The sequence below is a fragment of the Pleurodeles waltl genome, chromosome 11 (genome assembly GCF_031143425.1).
Source record: "Pleurodeles waltl isolate 20211129_DDA chromosome 11, aPleWal1.hap1.20221129, whole genome shotgun sequence".
NCBI classification, from domain to species: domain Eukaryota; kingdom Metazoa; phylum Chordata; class Amphibia; order Caudata; family Salamandridae; genus Pleurodeles; species Pleurodeles waltl.
The window spans coordinates 679079931-679096866 of NC_090450.1; the positions used below are offsets into that span (position 1 = coordinate 679079931).

General features: G+C 42.8%; 1 protein-coding gene across 1 annotated transcript in view; it reads right to left on the reverse strand.

The window, feature by feature from the left end:
* Positions 1-765: 765 nt before the first annotated feature.
* LOC138265960 (gastrokine-1-like) overlaps positions 766-16936 on the reverse strand; it is a 30181-nt gene continuing 14010 nt past the window's right edge. The window contains exons 5-6 of the mRNA XM_069214183.1: positions 5863-5986; positions 766-1140 (exon numbers count right to left, since the gene is read on the reverse strand). Of these exons, the coding sequence (XP_069070284.1) occupies positions 1070-1140; positions 5863-5986 (195 nt within the window). The 3' untranslated portion in view covers positions 766-1069. The remainder of the gene's footprint in view (positions 1141-5862; positions 5987-16936) is intronic.

Here is a 16936-nt window from a genome sequence, read left to right on the forward strand (position 1 = left end):
TCGTAAAAGAATGTGCTCTCTAGTGTTTGGAGAGTCACAATTGTGAGATGTGTGGCTTTTCGGCATGGCCCTTGGGTTTAGATAGTGTGTTCAAACAGTCACGTATCTGTTTAAGAGTACTAACCTGGATAAAACGTTCCTGGGGACGAAATGAGGAACAGATGTACAAAGAAGCTTCACCCACTGCACCGTTCTTGCTGGTTGCGCCCTCCCAGTGCTCTATCACAGTTCCTCTAAGACATTTACGTCAGCCATCACTACTTGTCTCCTCCTTCATTTCGGTTTTATAGCTCTTTCATCTCAAGTGGTTAGCTTGTTGTGCTTCAGCGATCACCTCAAAGCAGTTCGCCTTAGAGATGCTATGCACGGGTAGTAAATCAATCAAAATCAAGTCAAACATTTTCTAGTTTATTTGGCTGTTGGTGAGTTCTTAACACCTTTGGGTTTCTCCTGCATCTTATCTGGCATTGTAACTACGGTGAGCATCTTATAGGCATATTTATTGGTACAAATATTTTCCTGCGTACATCCACTGGCGCACTAATTCTATTGCTATATTGACTGCCGAAGTAATTCTGGTGAATATATTAACTGAACCAATATTAGTGATCACAATATCAGGCCAATAACCGATGGTGAAATTGTGTAACATAAACGATTATTTTCTCATTGGCGGTAAATATTGCATTAATGCACAGCTAAGGTAATACAATTACCTTAGCATCTAAAGGTTTTGATGTGAGAAATAACTAGTGATAACAGTGATGCTGCCAGATTGATACATTTTATTCAGGTTGTTTCATCCAGCTAGCAGCTAGTGGAAATTATTGCAAATCATACTGTGAGAGGCCTGAGTTTTCTGGCAGAATATTTTTGAATCATTATGCCTGTCGACAGGTATTCAAAAGAAACCGAGATGTTTTTTGGCTTTTTTTTTTAGATCTTCTATCGCAAATGTATTAAGATCGTAGATACAGCAAATAAGAATGCTAAGGGTTGATGTAATGCGAGCAATTCATTTGCAATAAGACGGTGGACAAGTCTCTGCAGGTGCTGCACACTCTCGTCTCTAGAAGCAGATGGTCATTCCCAAGATGGTGATGATGATGGAGTTGGCACACTCGCTGAAGGTCGCTATATCTGGTTTACAACACAAAGAGAGAGGAAATAAAAAGTTGTTATATAACAAGACACCTAACTCAAGGCTGTAGGACACAGTGGTGATTTGGCTTGTGTAGTTCACACTCTAGAATTATACAATTGCAGCATAGATTTCAATGGAACAGTTGGTAGTTGCTACCTATAGATTTTGCACCAAACTCCAAATGAACTAACAGGGTTATTAAAGGAAGCTATAGCATTTAATTATTGTATTTCCACCTTGTTCTTGTGACATTGTAATAACTAATATAATGCCTATTTGGCGAGAAAAGGTGATGTAAAAGCAATCATGCACTTATAGGGCACAATATTGTAGTAATGAGGTCAATATTGTAATAATCAGTGGTTCTGAATTCCAAGACATTATTTTAAGTTTCAGACTGTTAACTAGGCACCCAACATAGAAGATCTTGCAAAACCCTCTAATTTTATTATTTGTGTCTACTTTATTTAAAATGCATTGCAAATGCTGAATGAAACCTAGCAGCAAATCACTGTCCTTCAGAACGTAAAAGAGAGACATTGGTAAGTAATTAAATATTTATTGTATGATTAATTAATATCATTACAAATACAAAACACATGGTCTAGCATTATACACACAATTTTATACACAACAGACTTTCATCATTATATATCATTATATGTATTATTTAACCATGTGATCCTATCTTCCTAAAACAAGTAACTTGAATTTTAAACATATGTTATTTGAGCACAAGATCCTGATTAACATGCCATAATCGCCTCTCAAGCTTTTCATTTTTTGAGATCTAAAAAAGATCTTAACAGTGGTGCTTATTTCCAAAACCTTGAAGTACCAATCAGGCAAAACAATGGCAGGGCCACATGCTCTTATACAAACACCCACTACGGTGGCCTGTGGGGCCAGAAATATACCCATACCTCCCCTCTCTCACTCTATTAAATGTGCATGAAGATTAGTCAATGTTTCAGGCTATGCTCTATCTGAATAATCTTTTCTGAGCAAATAGTGCTTTTTAAAAATAAAATGACACAATTGTCTTTTGAAAGGGGTGGGGCAGGATTTTGAATTTGTCACACAAAATGTAAATGTGTATGAGATAGAAAAATGCATTTTCACCAACTGATATTCTGATGTTTTAAGGCAAAATGACTATATTTGGCAGACATATTTAGGGACATATTTATAATGCCCTAGCGCCACCTTGCACCACATTAACATCATTATTTTTTACGTTAATGTGGCCCAATGAGGCTGAAATCCCGCACCGTATTTACAGGGTGGTGCAATCCATGCTTAGCGCCACCCTGTAACCTTTTGCACTACATTATGACTGCAACAGGCATAATGTATGCAAAGGGGGCGTTCCCCTGTTAGGGGAGCCGGAAAAATGGTGTAAGGAAACCTATGAGATTTGCTTGTGCCAATTTTTACGGCACTTTTACCGCCTGCTCAAGAGCAGGCATAAAAAAGGGTGCTTCCATTCTTTAGAATGGGGCCCTATGTACTCTGCAGGACTAGCACCAATATTTTGGCCCAAGTCCTGCAGAGTACATCAATAGCGTCATAAGAAATGACGCTATTGCCTCCTACCCTGCGCCATAGTGTGCCATATTTTAAATACGGCGCACACATGGTGGCGGTAGGGGGGTGCTAAGAGGCGCAGGGGAAGTGCTGTTGCACTGGGTGCAGCGCCACTTTCCATAAATCTGCCCCTAAGGGCAGATATTTGAATGATAGTTCCTACTTAGTTGAGGATACATATTGCTATTAATATGTCATTTGTGCCAGAGGGCACTTGCTGCTATACCTATTATTTCATTAGTCATGTGGAGGCCTTTCATAATGACAAAGCATTTCATGGCACTGCTGTTGAGGTGCCTTTGAAAGGATGACATGGTCACTGATTGTAATCCTACACTGAGTGGCCACTATTGCAATCTTAATGGATATGGTCTCTATTGTAATAGTAGTAATGATAGTAGAATGAGATGATTTTAATGACCAGAAGAAGTGCTCATCACAGAAAATGTTGGAGACACCTGGAGTAGATCACACAACTACATAACTGGACAAAACTGTTAGAGAGTGTTCCTTTAAATGCCTCTTGAAATTGCTGATTAAAGGTATGGAATGTGACAAGGCAGATAGCTTAATCCATATCACAGCTTCTGCTGCCTCAACATATTTCCTCCAAGCTTAGAAGAAAAAACATTTTGAAGGTCAGGATCATCTGTTGAGCTGAAGGTTCTCTGTGCTTTACTAAAAAGGAAGCAGCTGCTCAAATAACAATGTACCACACCATATTACACATAAATCCTTTGGCATAACCTGCGATTGCCCCTACCCCATTAGACAACATACTTTCTGGTGTAAGATAGACCCATGGCCATATTCTCACATGACAGACACTATATGAGTCAGTAAAGTAGCAACAAAAATAGGTTCTGGAAAAGGACCAATTGCTTATATTGCTGGAATTCTAGAAGACATTGAACCTAATTTTAGTTTTTCTGAAATTCAAGTAAATATTTTGTTTTTGTCATCTGGGTTTTTATGGATAGGATAGTAAGCAAGGCAAAATGTGACTAGAAGGTAACTAGAATAAGGGAATCAGGGAAGTCTTCGTAAAGAGCACAGAGGATCTGAGTGTCATCAGTGTGTATTTGAAGCCTCAGACCATAAGCTACAAGAATCCCCACCATATGGACAATGGAAGTATTGAATAAGACTGGTGACAAGACTGATCCCTAGGGTATCCTTTTTTGCAAGGATTGCACTTTTTACATGTATTGACCTAGATTGATCTGTTGCTGGTGATATGCTAAAAATAATATGATCCAATGTAGAGCCTCACCACTCACTCCTAACTCATGTTTGAGCCAGATGAACCGTCCATGAGCCATGGCATCAAAATGTGCTGAGCAGGATAGTGAAGACTGTGGCTTAACCTGAGTCTCAGATCTACAAATGGCTGTTCCTGATATCAAGCACTAAGGTCTTGAAATCAAGATTTATGGCCTCTTTATTACAGGCTGCCACATCATTTTGCGAACTATGGAGTTGTAAAAATAGTTTAATAACTAACTTTCTTTTTTTTACTCTTTTATGGGCTTAAGTCTATCTAGCCGTGTTTACATTTTGTTTGAGCATTTTATAGAAGTTCAACATGATAAATAATGTGAAGTGGACAAGGAGTCATCTGTTTGTTTTTGTTGGTGACTTTACAATTATCTTCTACATATAAATACTCTGAAAATGTTCCATGGGATTGTGATTACCAAAGGAGTGGAGCTATGAATTTGAATAAATGCATTATCATCAAAGACATTGGAATAATTCTGCAGGTTTACAATTGACTGTACGCTTTGTATTGAAACAATAGAAGATTAATAATGAAGTAATTTGTGCCTAATACTTGTCGTATAGACAAAGAAATCCATTCCCTAAGGTTTAGCAGCTAAATAGAATAGTAGAGCGTTAGTACACATGGTGACTGCCAGTCAGTATTACCCCATGAAGAACATGATTTCAGATTTTGCAATAGAAGCATCGCCAGTCCCTGATTGGTGTCACACTACCGATCACGTGCTCGAAACTATGACAGAGTGAGCTGGACTTTGCTCGAACCTAATAAATGTTCACATTGCACCAAATCACCTGCTAGCTGCATGAGCCACTCAAGTAATTGTCAGGAAGCGGGACTAGAGGTACTGCTTACCAGTTAGTGTGGTTCATGCTCGGGAAATCGGTACTCCAAATCTGCTCGCTATGTTCTTTTCATCTCGGGGGAACAGCTCTATCTGAATTAAGACAGCGTGCATGGTAGACATGCTCTATGGCAACAGGCTAGCAATGGACTATGATTCCGAGCAAACCATGAATTCTCACATGTGCTAAAGAGACTGCAGCTAGCTTGGATTTTCAAGTATAATATTGAAAATAAACTTAAACTATTTTCTCGAACATTTATCTGAACTCTTCAAGACTAGAGCTGCATATTCTGTCTCTTGTTGTCTGTGAAGAAGCAGGAAGGGTTCTTAAAATGGACTACATACATATCTATATATGAATGTCATGTGCAAGTTATATATGAAGTCCATGCACAAGATGTCAAGTAGAAACTATAACTCATCTTTCACAAGAGAGAGTACAGTGAAGAAGCTTGAGGTACTTATTCAAAATATGGGACGAAGTGCTGAAACACTCATATATTTGGGATACCTATGTTTCATACATTTAGTTTTAAATAAATACCAGTTTCATATTAAAGGATAAACAGTTGTTTACACACAGATATTGGTAGGGAATATCCATTCACAATTATAGTTACACATACCATTCTTAACAACAACTCATCTCAGTTATCTCTTGTCTTGTAGAGATCCATTATACCCTGCAGTCTTCCTTGACCAGCACAAGTGATGACACAGAGTGGTGGAGCCTCGTGGCTTTGTTTTGCCTCTTATCCCATTCCCTTTTCCCACTTGTGGACTGGCTCTTATATCTTTGTGTATGTAGCTTCTGGTGTGAGTAGTGATAGAGGGAAACAAACATGGCTTCTACTGCATCTTATGCACAAAGTTGATACAACCTGACACCACTGCCTGCCTCTACATATCCCCAAACATTCCTAGACACATTCTCATAACGCAGGAAGGCAATAAACAAAGCTCTTTTACCCACAAGCTGCAACAAACTGACTCGAAACTCACCGCCAGTCTCCACTGCTGGGAATGTCTGGATTCCACTGCACAAAGCTTCAATGTTCTTCCCAAAAATGGCAAGATTCTTGACAGGGGTTTGCCAGACAGAGTATTTCAGGTTCTGAGAAATAGGCTGGCCAGAGGGAAACAAATGAACAGATATAGTTGCTGTAAAGGACCACCAGGCACATTGAATCCACCCATTGAACTTTAATGCTCTTTCATCATTCAAATAGTCAGACACTGTTATATGCCAAATACCTTCCTGCTAAAATAACATGGCCAGAATATTGACTGCCAAACTATCATGAAGCTATGTGTATATAGATTAATACAGATGTACTATTCCTAACTCCAATTTGATGTCGCTTAACCTCTTGAGTGCGGGCGTCGGCCACTGGCCGACGCCCACACACCCTCCCTGGTGCGGGTCACGACCAGTGGCCGACACCAGGAAGGGCATTAATAAATCCTCGGGTGCGTCGCACCCGAGGATTTTTTTTTTATTTTTTTAATACCCCCGGGAGACACGGAAGCTACCGTGTCTCCCCCCGCCCCCACCCGCCCCTTTGTGACGTCAGCGCGCCGCGAGGCGCGCTGACGTTGCAAAGGTGTTTTCCCCATGAAAGCAGGAAGCAGCCTTGCGGCCGCTTCCTGCTTTCATGGGGAAAACGGCCTTTTACACGTTCGGGAAGGCCTCGAAAGAAAGGGGAGTGTCCCCCCTTTCTTACGAGGCCTTCCTGAAAGTGTTTCCTGGCCCCCGATCGCAGCACAGCTTTCATGGGGAAAACGGCCTTTTACACGTTCGGGAAGGCCTCGAAAGAAAGGGGAGTGTCTCCCCTTTCTTACGAGGCCTTCCTGAAAGTGTTTCCTGGCCCCCTGTCGCAGCTGTGCTGCGATCGGGGGCCAGGAAACACTTTCAGGTTTCCTGGCTCCCCCGATCGCAGCACAGCTGCGATCGGGGGGGCCAGGAAACATTTTGAAAAGGCCTCGTAAGAAAGGGGAGACTCTCCCCTTTCTTACGAGGCCTTCTGAAACTGTTTCTGGCCCCCGATCGCAGCACAGCTGCGATCGGGGGCCAGAAACAGTTTCAGAAGGCCTCGTAAGAAAGGGGAGAGTCTCCCCTTTCTTACGAGGCCTTCTGAAACGGTTTCTGGCCCCCGATCGCAGCACAGCTGCGATCGGGGGCCAGGAAACCCCACTAGACACCAGGGATTTCACTTTTGGGGGGCGGCCCCCCGAAAAACGGGCCGCCCCCCCCCCCGGCATAATTTTTTTTATAAAAAAAAAAAAGTAGGTGCCCCCTGGGGGGGGGGGGGGGGGGGCGCGATCGCGCCCCCCCAAGGGGATTTTTTTTTTTTTCAAAAAAATACAAAATAATACAAAAAAAAGAAATGACAGGGAGTCGCCCGTTAGATGTTGTAGGGTTTCCCTGGGGGCCATTTTGGCCCCCAAGGAAACCATACAGCAACAAAAAAAAAAAATATATGTATATATCTATATATATATATCTATGTAGATAGATATATCTAGGTACATGGATATATCTATAGATATATCTATTTAGATATATATATATATGTATATATATAGGTAGATCTGTATCAAAGAGATTTATAAAGCGCGCTACTCACCTGTGAGGGTCTCAAGGCGCTGCGGGGGGGGACGGGGGGAGGGAAAGGGGCTAGGAGGTTCACTGTTCAAAAAGCCAGGTTTTGAGGCCCTTCCTGAAAAGAAGTAGGTTTTGGGTCTTGCGAATGTGGGTTGTGAGTGCGTTCCAGGTTTTGGGTGCAATGTAGGAGAAGGATCTGCCCCCGGTGGTGGTGTGTTTGATGCGGGGGACAGAGGCGAGAGAGAGGTCAGCTGAGCGGACGTTTCGTGTGGGGGTGTGGAAGGTGACTCTCGTTGAGGTAGGCAGGGCCTGTGTTGTGGAGTGATTTGTGTGCGAGGATGAGGATCTTGAAGGTGATCCTTTTGTCAATGGGGAGCCAGTGGTGGGATTTGAGGTGTGGAGAGATGTGTTCGTGTCGACGGAGGTCGAGGATGAGTCGTTCTGCTGAGTTCTGGATGCGTGTAGTTTTCACTTGAGTTTTAGAGTGGTGCCGGCGTAGAGGGCGTTTCCGTAGTCAAGCCTGCTGCTGATGAGTGCGTGAGTGACAGTTTTTCTGGTCTCTGTGGGGATCCATTTGAATGTTTTTCAGTATACGGAGTTTGTTGAAGCATGAGGAGGTAAGAGCGTTGATTTGTTGGGTCATAGAGAGGGAGGAGTCTAGGATGATGCTGAGGTTGCGTGCGTAGTTGGCGGGGGTGGGTGCAGGGCCTAGCGTGGTGGGCCACCATGGGGGGTCCCAGGTGTTTTTGTGTGGGCCAAAGAGGATTATTTCGGTTTTGCTTGAGTTGAGTTTCAGGTGGTTGGCTGTCATATATACATCACTTTTGTCAATATGTGTGTGGTTTCCCTGGGGGGAAAAGGGTCCGACTTGTCTAGTGGCAGTTTTAGTGCCATAAAGAAGCGCAGAAGGTTTATATGCCTACTGCAAAGAGCACATCTGTATTTTATGTAAATAGCTGAGTACATTAGTAAAGTCTATGGAGAGATGAAGGGCACTTTTGCTGGGTGGTAATGAGGGAATCCGAGGAGGAGGGAGTGGGAGCACCAATAATGATTGTTGGACTGGGCGCAGGAGGTGCTAAAGACTGTGACGAATGGTATGTGACAAGGTGTTTTTTGAGTGTCTTGAAAGTATGTGCTGATTGAGGGAAGAAGCGCAGGTAAGGTGGCCTCTACTGTTGCACGTATCTCACACACACCATCGATTTTGTGACTGTCTACGTAGGCTAGTGTTTTAGAGCAACAGTTTAGCCAATAGCAGAGATGGCATCTTGATGGATGACTGCTGCCTGCACTCGGGTTATAGAGGACCGCTCTGAGATAGGATCAGAGACTGAGACATCAGATACTGAGACAGCATCTGAGGGATAGGACAATGGCGCAGACTCTGGGAGTGATTTTTCAGTCAGAGGAGTCCCATTCGAAAACTCCTCTTCCAGTACATTATGAGGGAGGTGATGAGGACAGTCCTGCTGTCCCTTCGCAAGCTGTTCGTGCAACTGGGTAATAGTGGGTTAGGCCAACCCAGAGAGCAGGTGAATGCGGCGGCAAGCAGAGAGAGAGTGCTCTCTTGGGAGCTCACCAATTTAGTTCAGCCCCAAATTCCACCACCCAAATCATATTGTGGAGACATCAAAATTGTCTATGGCAAAACAAACTGGTTTTGTAAGGCAGGCATCTGTGTTTTTTGGTCCTGGATTCGGCGGCCATATAGAGAAACACACTAAACCCAAATATTTCTGGAAACTAGACATTCGGGGGAGTCTACAGAGGTGTGACTTGTGTGGATTCCCCAAAGTTTTCTTACCCAGAATACCCTGCAAAGCTGAAATGTTGAAAAAAAACTCTATTTTTCTCGCATTTCTGTCACACAAACTACAGGAACATGCTGGGATCCACAACATTCCTACCACCCAGTGACTCCTCACCTGTCCTGATAAAAACACTACCCCACTTGAGTGCCTACACCTAGTGCCTGTGTCAGGAATGGATCACCCCAGGGTCAACAGCTGCCTCACGTAAGGACCAACATTGACCGGTGTGTGATCTATTCCTGTCGCAGGCACCAGGCCTAACCACACAAGTGAGGTATCATATTTATCGGGAGACTTGGGTGAACGCTGGGTGGAAGGACATTTGTGGCTCCTCTCAGATTCCAGAACTTTCTGTCACCGAAATGTGAGGAAAACTTGTTTTTTTTTGCCACTTTTTGAGGTTTGCAAAGGATTCTGGGTAACAGAACCTGGTCCGAGCCCCGCGAGTCACCCCTCCTTGGATTCCCCTAGGTCTCTAGTTTTCAGAAATGCACAGGTTTGGTAGGTTTCCCTAGGTGCCGGCTGAGCTAGAGGCCAAAATCTACAGGTAGGCACTTCTCAAAAAACACCTCTGTTTTCTTCCAAAAATGTGGATGTGTCCACGTTGCGCTTTGGGGCGTTTCCTGTCGCGGGCGCTAGGCCTACCCACACAAGTGAGGTATCATTTTTATCGGGAGACTTGGGGGAACGCCGGGTGGAAGGAAATTTGTGGCTCCTCTCAGATTCCAGAACTTTCTGTCACCGAAATGTGAGGAAAACTTGTTTTTTTAGCCACTTTTTGAGGTTTGCAAAGGATTCTGGGTAACAGAACCTGGTCCGAGCCCTGCGAGTCACCCCTCCTTGGATTCCCCTAGGTCTCTAGTTTTCAGAAATGCACAGGTTTGGTAGGTTTCCTTAGGTGCCGGCTGAGCTAGAGGCCAAAATCTACAGGTAGGCACTTCTCAAAAAACACCTCTGTTTTCTTCCAAAAATGTGGATGTGTCCACGTTGCGCTTTGGGGCGTTTCCTGTCGCGGGCGCTAGGCCTACCCACACAAGTGAGGTATCCTTTTTATCGGGAGACTTGGGGGAACGCCGGGTGGAAGGAAATTTGTGGCTCCTCTCAGATTCCAGAACTTTCTGTCACCGAAATGTGAGGAAAACTTGTTTTTTTAGCCACTTTTTGAGGTTTGCAAAGGATTCTGGGTAACAGAACCTGGTCCGAGCCCTGCGAGTCACCCCTCCTTGGATTCCCCTAGGTCTCTAGTTTTCAGAAATGCACAGGTTTGGTAGGTTTCCCTAGGTGCCGGCTGAGCTAGAGGCCAAAATCTACAGGTAGGCACTTCTCAAAAAACACCTCTGTTTTCTTCCAAAAATGTGGATGTGTCCACGTTGCGCTTTGGGGCGTTTCCTGTCGCGGGCGCTAGGCCTACCCACACAAGTGAGGTATCATTTTTATCGGGAGACTTGGGGGAACGCCGGGTGGAAGGAAATTTGTGGCTCCTCTCAGATTCCAGAACTTTCTGTCACCGAAATGTGAGGAAAACTTGTTTTTTTAGCCACTTTTTGAGGTTTGCAAAGGATTCTGGGTAACAGAACCTGGTCCGAGCCCCGCGAGTCACCCCTCCTTGGATTCCCCTCGGTCTCTAGTTTTCAGAAATGCACAGGTTTGGTAGGTTTCCCTAGGTGCCGGCTGAGCTAGAGGCCAAAATCTACAGGTAGGCACTTTGGAAAAAACAGCTGTGTTTTCTATAAAAAAAATAGGATGTGTCCATGTTGTGTTTTGGGGCATTTCCTGTCGCGGGCACTAGGCCTACCCACACAAGTGAGGTATCATTTTTATCGGGAGACTTGGGGGAACACAGAATAGCAAAACAAGTGTTATTGCCCCTTATCTTTCTCTACATTTTTTCCTTCCAAATATAAGAGTGTGTGTAAAAAAGACGTCTATTTGAGAAATGCCCTGCAATTCACATGCTAGTATGGCCACCTCGGAATTCAGCGATGTGCAAATAACCACTGCTCCTCAAAACCTTATCTTGATCCCATTTTGGAAATGCAAAGGTTTTCTTGATACCTCTTTTTCACTCTTCATATTTCAGCAAATGAATTGCTGTATACCCAGTATAGAATGAAAACCAACTGCAGGGTGCAGCTCATTTTTTGGCTCTGGGTACCTAGGGTTCTTGATGAACCTACAAGCCCTTTATATCCCCGCAACCAGAAGAGTCCAGCAGACAAAACGGTATATTGCTTTCAGAAATCTGACATCGCAGGAAAAAGTTACAGAGTAAAACATAAAGAAAAATGGCTGTTGTTTTCAGCTCAATTTCAATATTTTTTTATTTCAGCTGTTATTTTCTGTAGGAAAACCTTGTAGGATCTACACAAATGACCCCTTGCTGAATTCAGAATTTTGTCTAGTTTTCAGAAATGTTTAGCTGTCCGGGATCCAGCATTGGTTTCACACCCATTCCTGTCACTAACTGGAAGGAGGCTGAAAGCACCAAAAATAGTAAAAATGGGGTATGTCCCAGTAAAATGCAAAATTTATGTTGAAAAAAGTGGTTTTCTGATTCAAGTCTGCCCGTTCCTGAAAGGTGGGAAGATGGTGATTTCATAACCAGAAACCCTTTGTTGATGGCATTTTCAGGGGAAAAAACACAAGCCTTCTTCGGCAGCCCTTTTTTCCCATTTTTTTGGAAAAAACAAAATGTTCACTGTATTTTGGCTATTTTCTTGGTCTCCTCCAGGGGAAACCACCAACTCTGGGTACCATTACAATCCCTAGGATGTTGGAAAAAAAGGACGCAAAGTTGGCGTGGTTAGCTTATGTGGACAAAAAGTTATGAAGCCCTAAGCGCGAACTACCCCAAATAGCCAAAAAAGGGCTCAGCACTGGGGGGGAAAAGGCCCAGCAGCTAAGGGGTTAAAGATATTGAAGATACTTATATTGTCAAGGTACATTTATCTTGGGTTATGAATAGTAAATAATTGCATGTCTATCTATCTATCTATCTATCTATCTATCTATCTATCTATCTATCTATCTATCTATCTACCTATCTATCTAAAAAAACAAAGGTTAAATGAATGTTATGGGGGATAAAAATATGAGTTAACGCATAATGTTTTGAAAATCACCAGTTATAGTTATCTCAAGCTAGGTCTGTGGTTCCTCATGGGCATGAAATATACGTTTTGAACCATCATTTCTCAAAAACTACTGAACAGATTTTCACATCAATTCACAAAAAACATGCTTTTCGGATCAATGGTGCAGTTTCGTTCAGCCACTTTTGCAGTATCGCTTTACAATTTTCTTATGAAAGATTTCAGAGGAAAAATGTATTGTACTTAAAAAAAAAGGTTTTGTGAAGATTCGACAAACTGCTGCAAAGTTCTTAGCAAACCAAAAAATAAATTTCCTGTGGAAATGTGGTCTGTACTATAACTACCCAGTGGCAAATGCTACTGTTTAATATATATATATTTATATGCATATAAATATATATATATATGACTTCCACAATCCATTACAGTGGATTTCCTATGAGAGCCTAATTGAAGGTGGTGTCAGCTTGTCACTGTCCACTGCAACCCTGTAAATTACATAAGCGTCATCTCCACTCAAAAGAAACTTGAAAAAAGGCACTAGCACCATATGGCATATCACCGTTGTTTATTGAGACACTGCCAAACTGATGGGTGTTGGCTACTGCTGTTGCCTTTATCTCATATATTTATTACATAGTGGTGGTCACCACTATATAGTTATAGTGAGGATAGACTTTCCACAGGACCATTGTTTTATGTTTCGCTAATAGTTTTGGCGTCGTTTGAGGAATCTTCCTAAAACTTTCCAAAAATAAATTAACATCACTGATGACATCATTCACAAAACGTCTGTTCAATTTTCTCTATAAATCAGAGCAGCCTTTGAAATATGTAAGAAGTACTAAATGTTGCAGAATCATTGTTAGAAATGGGGTCTTTGGTTGGCAGTCAGGTTACCTCCTGTCCAAGCAAGGACCCTCACTCTTGTCAGGGTAAAAGAGAATCACCCTCAGCTAACCCATGCTTAGCCCCTTGGTAGCTTGGCAAGAGCAGTAGGCTTAACTTCAGAGCACTAGGTGTAAAGTATTTGTACCAACATACACAGTAACTTAATTAAAACACTACAAAATTACACAACACAGGTTTAGAAAAATAGAAAATATTTATCTAAACAAGACAAGATCAAAACAACAAAAGTCCACAATACACAAGTCATGTTATCACTAAAAATGCAAAAAGAGTCTTCATGTAATTTTAAACACAACGCTAACGCTGATAGCGTGAAAATGTACCTTGAGTGCATCAAAAATAACCCTGCACGGGCGAGTGTGCATTAAAAAAGGGCTTGTGATGTGCCGATTTCACTCACTCACGAGACCGTGTGCTTCGTTTCTCCTTTAGTCAGGTCGGCGAGCATCGTTTATTCTCTCTGCAGGAGAGCGATGCGTCGAACCGGTCAGCACTCTTGGGTCTGGGCAGACCATGCGCCATTTTTACACGCCCATCGGTGTTTGCGGCAGAAATTCAACTGCAATGTCCAAAAACTACGCAGCGCGGCTTGCGACCAGGCTCCGTCAGCAATGCTGCGCTTCGTTTCTCCAGCTGCGGACGCCGATCTTCAGTTCGCGTTGCAGGCAAGCATCGATTTTTCAGCAGCGAAGCCGGCGGCACAACGATTTTTCCGCGGGCAGATCAGAGTTGCATCGATCTTTTCCCCGCACGGCGGTCTGTGCGTGGATTTCTCACTCTTGGGCTGCCAGCTTCTCTCCTCAGGGTCCCAGGAACGAGATGGGCACCACTTGGTAGAGTAGGAGTCTTTCCAGAGGCTCCAGGTGCTGGCAGAGAAAAGTCTTTGCTGTCCCTGAGACTTCAAACAACAGGAGGCAAGCTCTAACTCAAGCCCTTTGAGATCTTCACAAGAAGGAAAGCAACACAAAGTCCAGTCTTTGTCCTCTAGCACAGGCAGAAGCAGCAACTGCAGGATAGCTCCACAAAGCACAGGCAGGGCAGCTCTTCTTACTCAGCTCTTCTCCATGCAGAGGTTCCTCTTGGTTTCCAGAAGTGTTCTAAAGTCTGTGGTTTTGGGTGCCCTTCTTATACCCATTTGGTCCTTTGAAGCAGGCCTACTTCAAAGGAAAGTCTCTCTTGTTTGTGAAATTGTGAAATCCTGCCTTGCCCAGGCCAGGTCCCAGACACACACCAGAGGGTTGGAGACTGCATCGTGTGAGGGCAGGCACGGCCCTTTCAGGTGTGTGTGACCACTCCTCCCCTCCCTCCTAGCACAGATGGCTCATCAGGAAATGCAGACTACACCTCAACTCCCTTTATGTCACTGTCTAGTGAGAGGTGCAACCAGCCCAACAGTCAAACTGACCCAGACAGGGAATCCACAAACAGGCAGAGTCACAGAAATGGTTTAAAAAAGAAAATGCTCACTTTCTAAAAGTGGCATTTTCAAGCACCCAAGCTTAAAATCAACTTTGCTAAAAGATGTATTTTTAAATTGTGAGCTCAGAGACCCCAAACTACACATGTCTATCTGTTCCCAAAGGGAATCTACACTTTAATCATATTTAAAGGTAGCTCCCATGTAAACCTATAAGAGGGACAGGCCTTGCAATAGTGAAAAACGAATTTAGCAGTATTTCACTGTCAGGACATATAAAACACATTACTATATGTCCTACCTTAACCATACACTGCACCCTGCCCTCGGGGCTACCTAGGGCCTACCTTAGGGGTGCCTTACATGTAAGAAAAGGGAAAGGTTAGGCCTGGCAAGTGGGTACCCTTGCCAAGTCAAATTTACAGTTAAAAACTGCACACACAGACACTGCAGTGGCAGGTCTGAGACATGATTACAGGGCTACTAAGGTGGGTGGCACAACCAGTGCTGCAGGCCCACTAGTAGCATTTTGTTTACAGGCATTGTGCACCACTAGTGCACTTTATCAGGGACTTACTAGTAAATCAAATATGCCAATCATGGATAAACCAACCAACCATACAATTTACACAGAGAGCATATGCACTTTAGCACTGGTTAGCAGTGGTAAAGTGCTCAGAGTTCAAAAGCCAACAGCAACAGATCAGACAAAATAGGAGGACAAAATAGAGATTGGGGATGACCCTGCATAAGCAAAAAATCCAACAATCATGAAAAGCATAAATTACATAACGATATGTGTTTTTATAAAATAATTAACTGTAGCTCACTCTCTCTAGACCCAGTAGCCCCATTTTGTGGCCAGACCCCTAATATACACATACTTCACAATGTACACATGAGCGATGAGCCGACTACTAACAGACACTCAAACACTGTTAGGTGGTGAAGTACCCACTACATACAGCCTTTGTCCTGTGGGTAGCATAAGTACCCACATACTCTACTTACTCGAGTCCTATTAGAAAGCCAAGCATTTCGTAAACACATACACTCATTAGCAGTACAGAAGCTATAGCAAATTTGCTCTAGGCATAGCTCGCTAAATACCTTTTAGAGTCACAAGCATATAGAAAACTGTCACACTCATTGAAAGACATTGTTGGTGATGTAATCAATGATGTAGTTTGAGATGTCATCAGTGATATCATCAATGATGTTATTGAATATGTCATGAGGATGCAGTATGTGAAGTCATAAGCATTGCATGGCAGGGAGCAAGTTCTAGTTAGCTCAGTAAACTATAACTGGTGAATTTCTGTGTTTTTTAGAGTCAAATTATATTTGTTAGCTGACATTTTCACCTAATTATAACACCACATTAACCTTTGTTTTTTTCAGTGAATTTATAAGGTTTTTTTTTAATGTAAAGCAAATATTATCACCCAACCTAACTAAAACATTACTTTATCCTTTTTTTCCAATAAAAAAATATATATGAACCTTTGGTATATTTTGGTAGACACTATTCTGGCTACAATTATTTGAAGGACATTAGTTAGAACACAGAATTTAGGTAGAATGCCATCTCCGACATGATTTTGAGGCCAGGTTCTTCAATATTATTCTGCCCTGTTTTCTACTCCAGGCCTTTTTGAATTTATTTGCAGTGTTGACTAAAATTATTTCCCTCTATGTCCGCAGCATGCCCTGTTAGCTTGCCAATGTTCACTTGTAAAATGTGTCCCTTCAACAGAGGTGATTGTTGTTTCTCATTCAAACTCTCTGCCATAAAACAACATGTAGCCCACATCAGATCATTCTTTTTCTTCATTAAAATCCTGAAAACCACTCTCTTGGTCTTGACTGAATAACACCGCCAATCATTCTTCCATGCGAATCTCAGTTCTGCACATTTCTCGTGGGTCGTGCGCTTCCATGTGCCTTATGATGATTGTTTTTTATGTTTGTGTACTACAAATCCTATAAATACATTTAAAAAATCATTGTATATGATTGGTGCTGAACAGGATTGCCTTGACCAGCCGAGATGAAAGTCACATCTCAGAAGTAAATTGATCAATAACAAAAGTATATCTAGTCTATCCAGTAGTTCCTCTCCCCACATCCAGTCCAGAAGGAAAAGAAAGGGTCCTTAACAGCAATCAGGGACTTATTTACAAGCCCCTTGCGCCACCGGAGCGTCACATTCAGCGATGTTCCGGTGGCACAATGC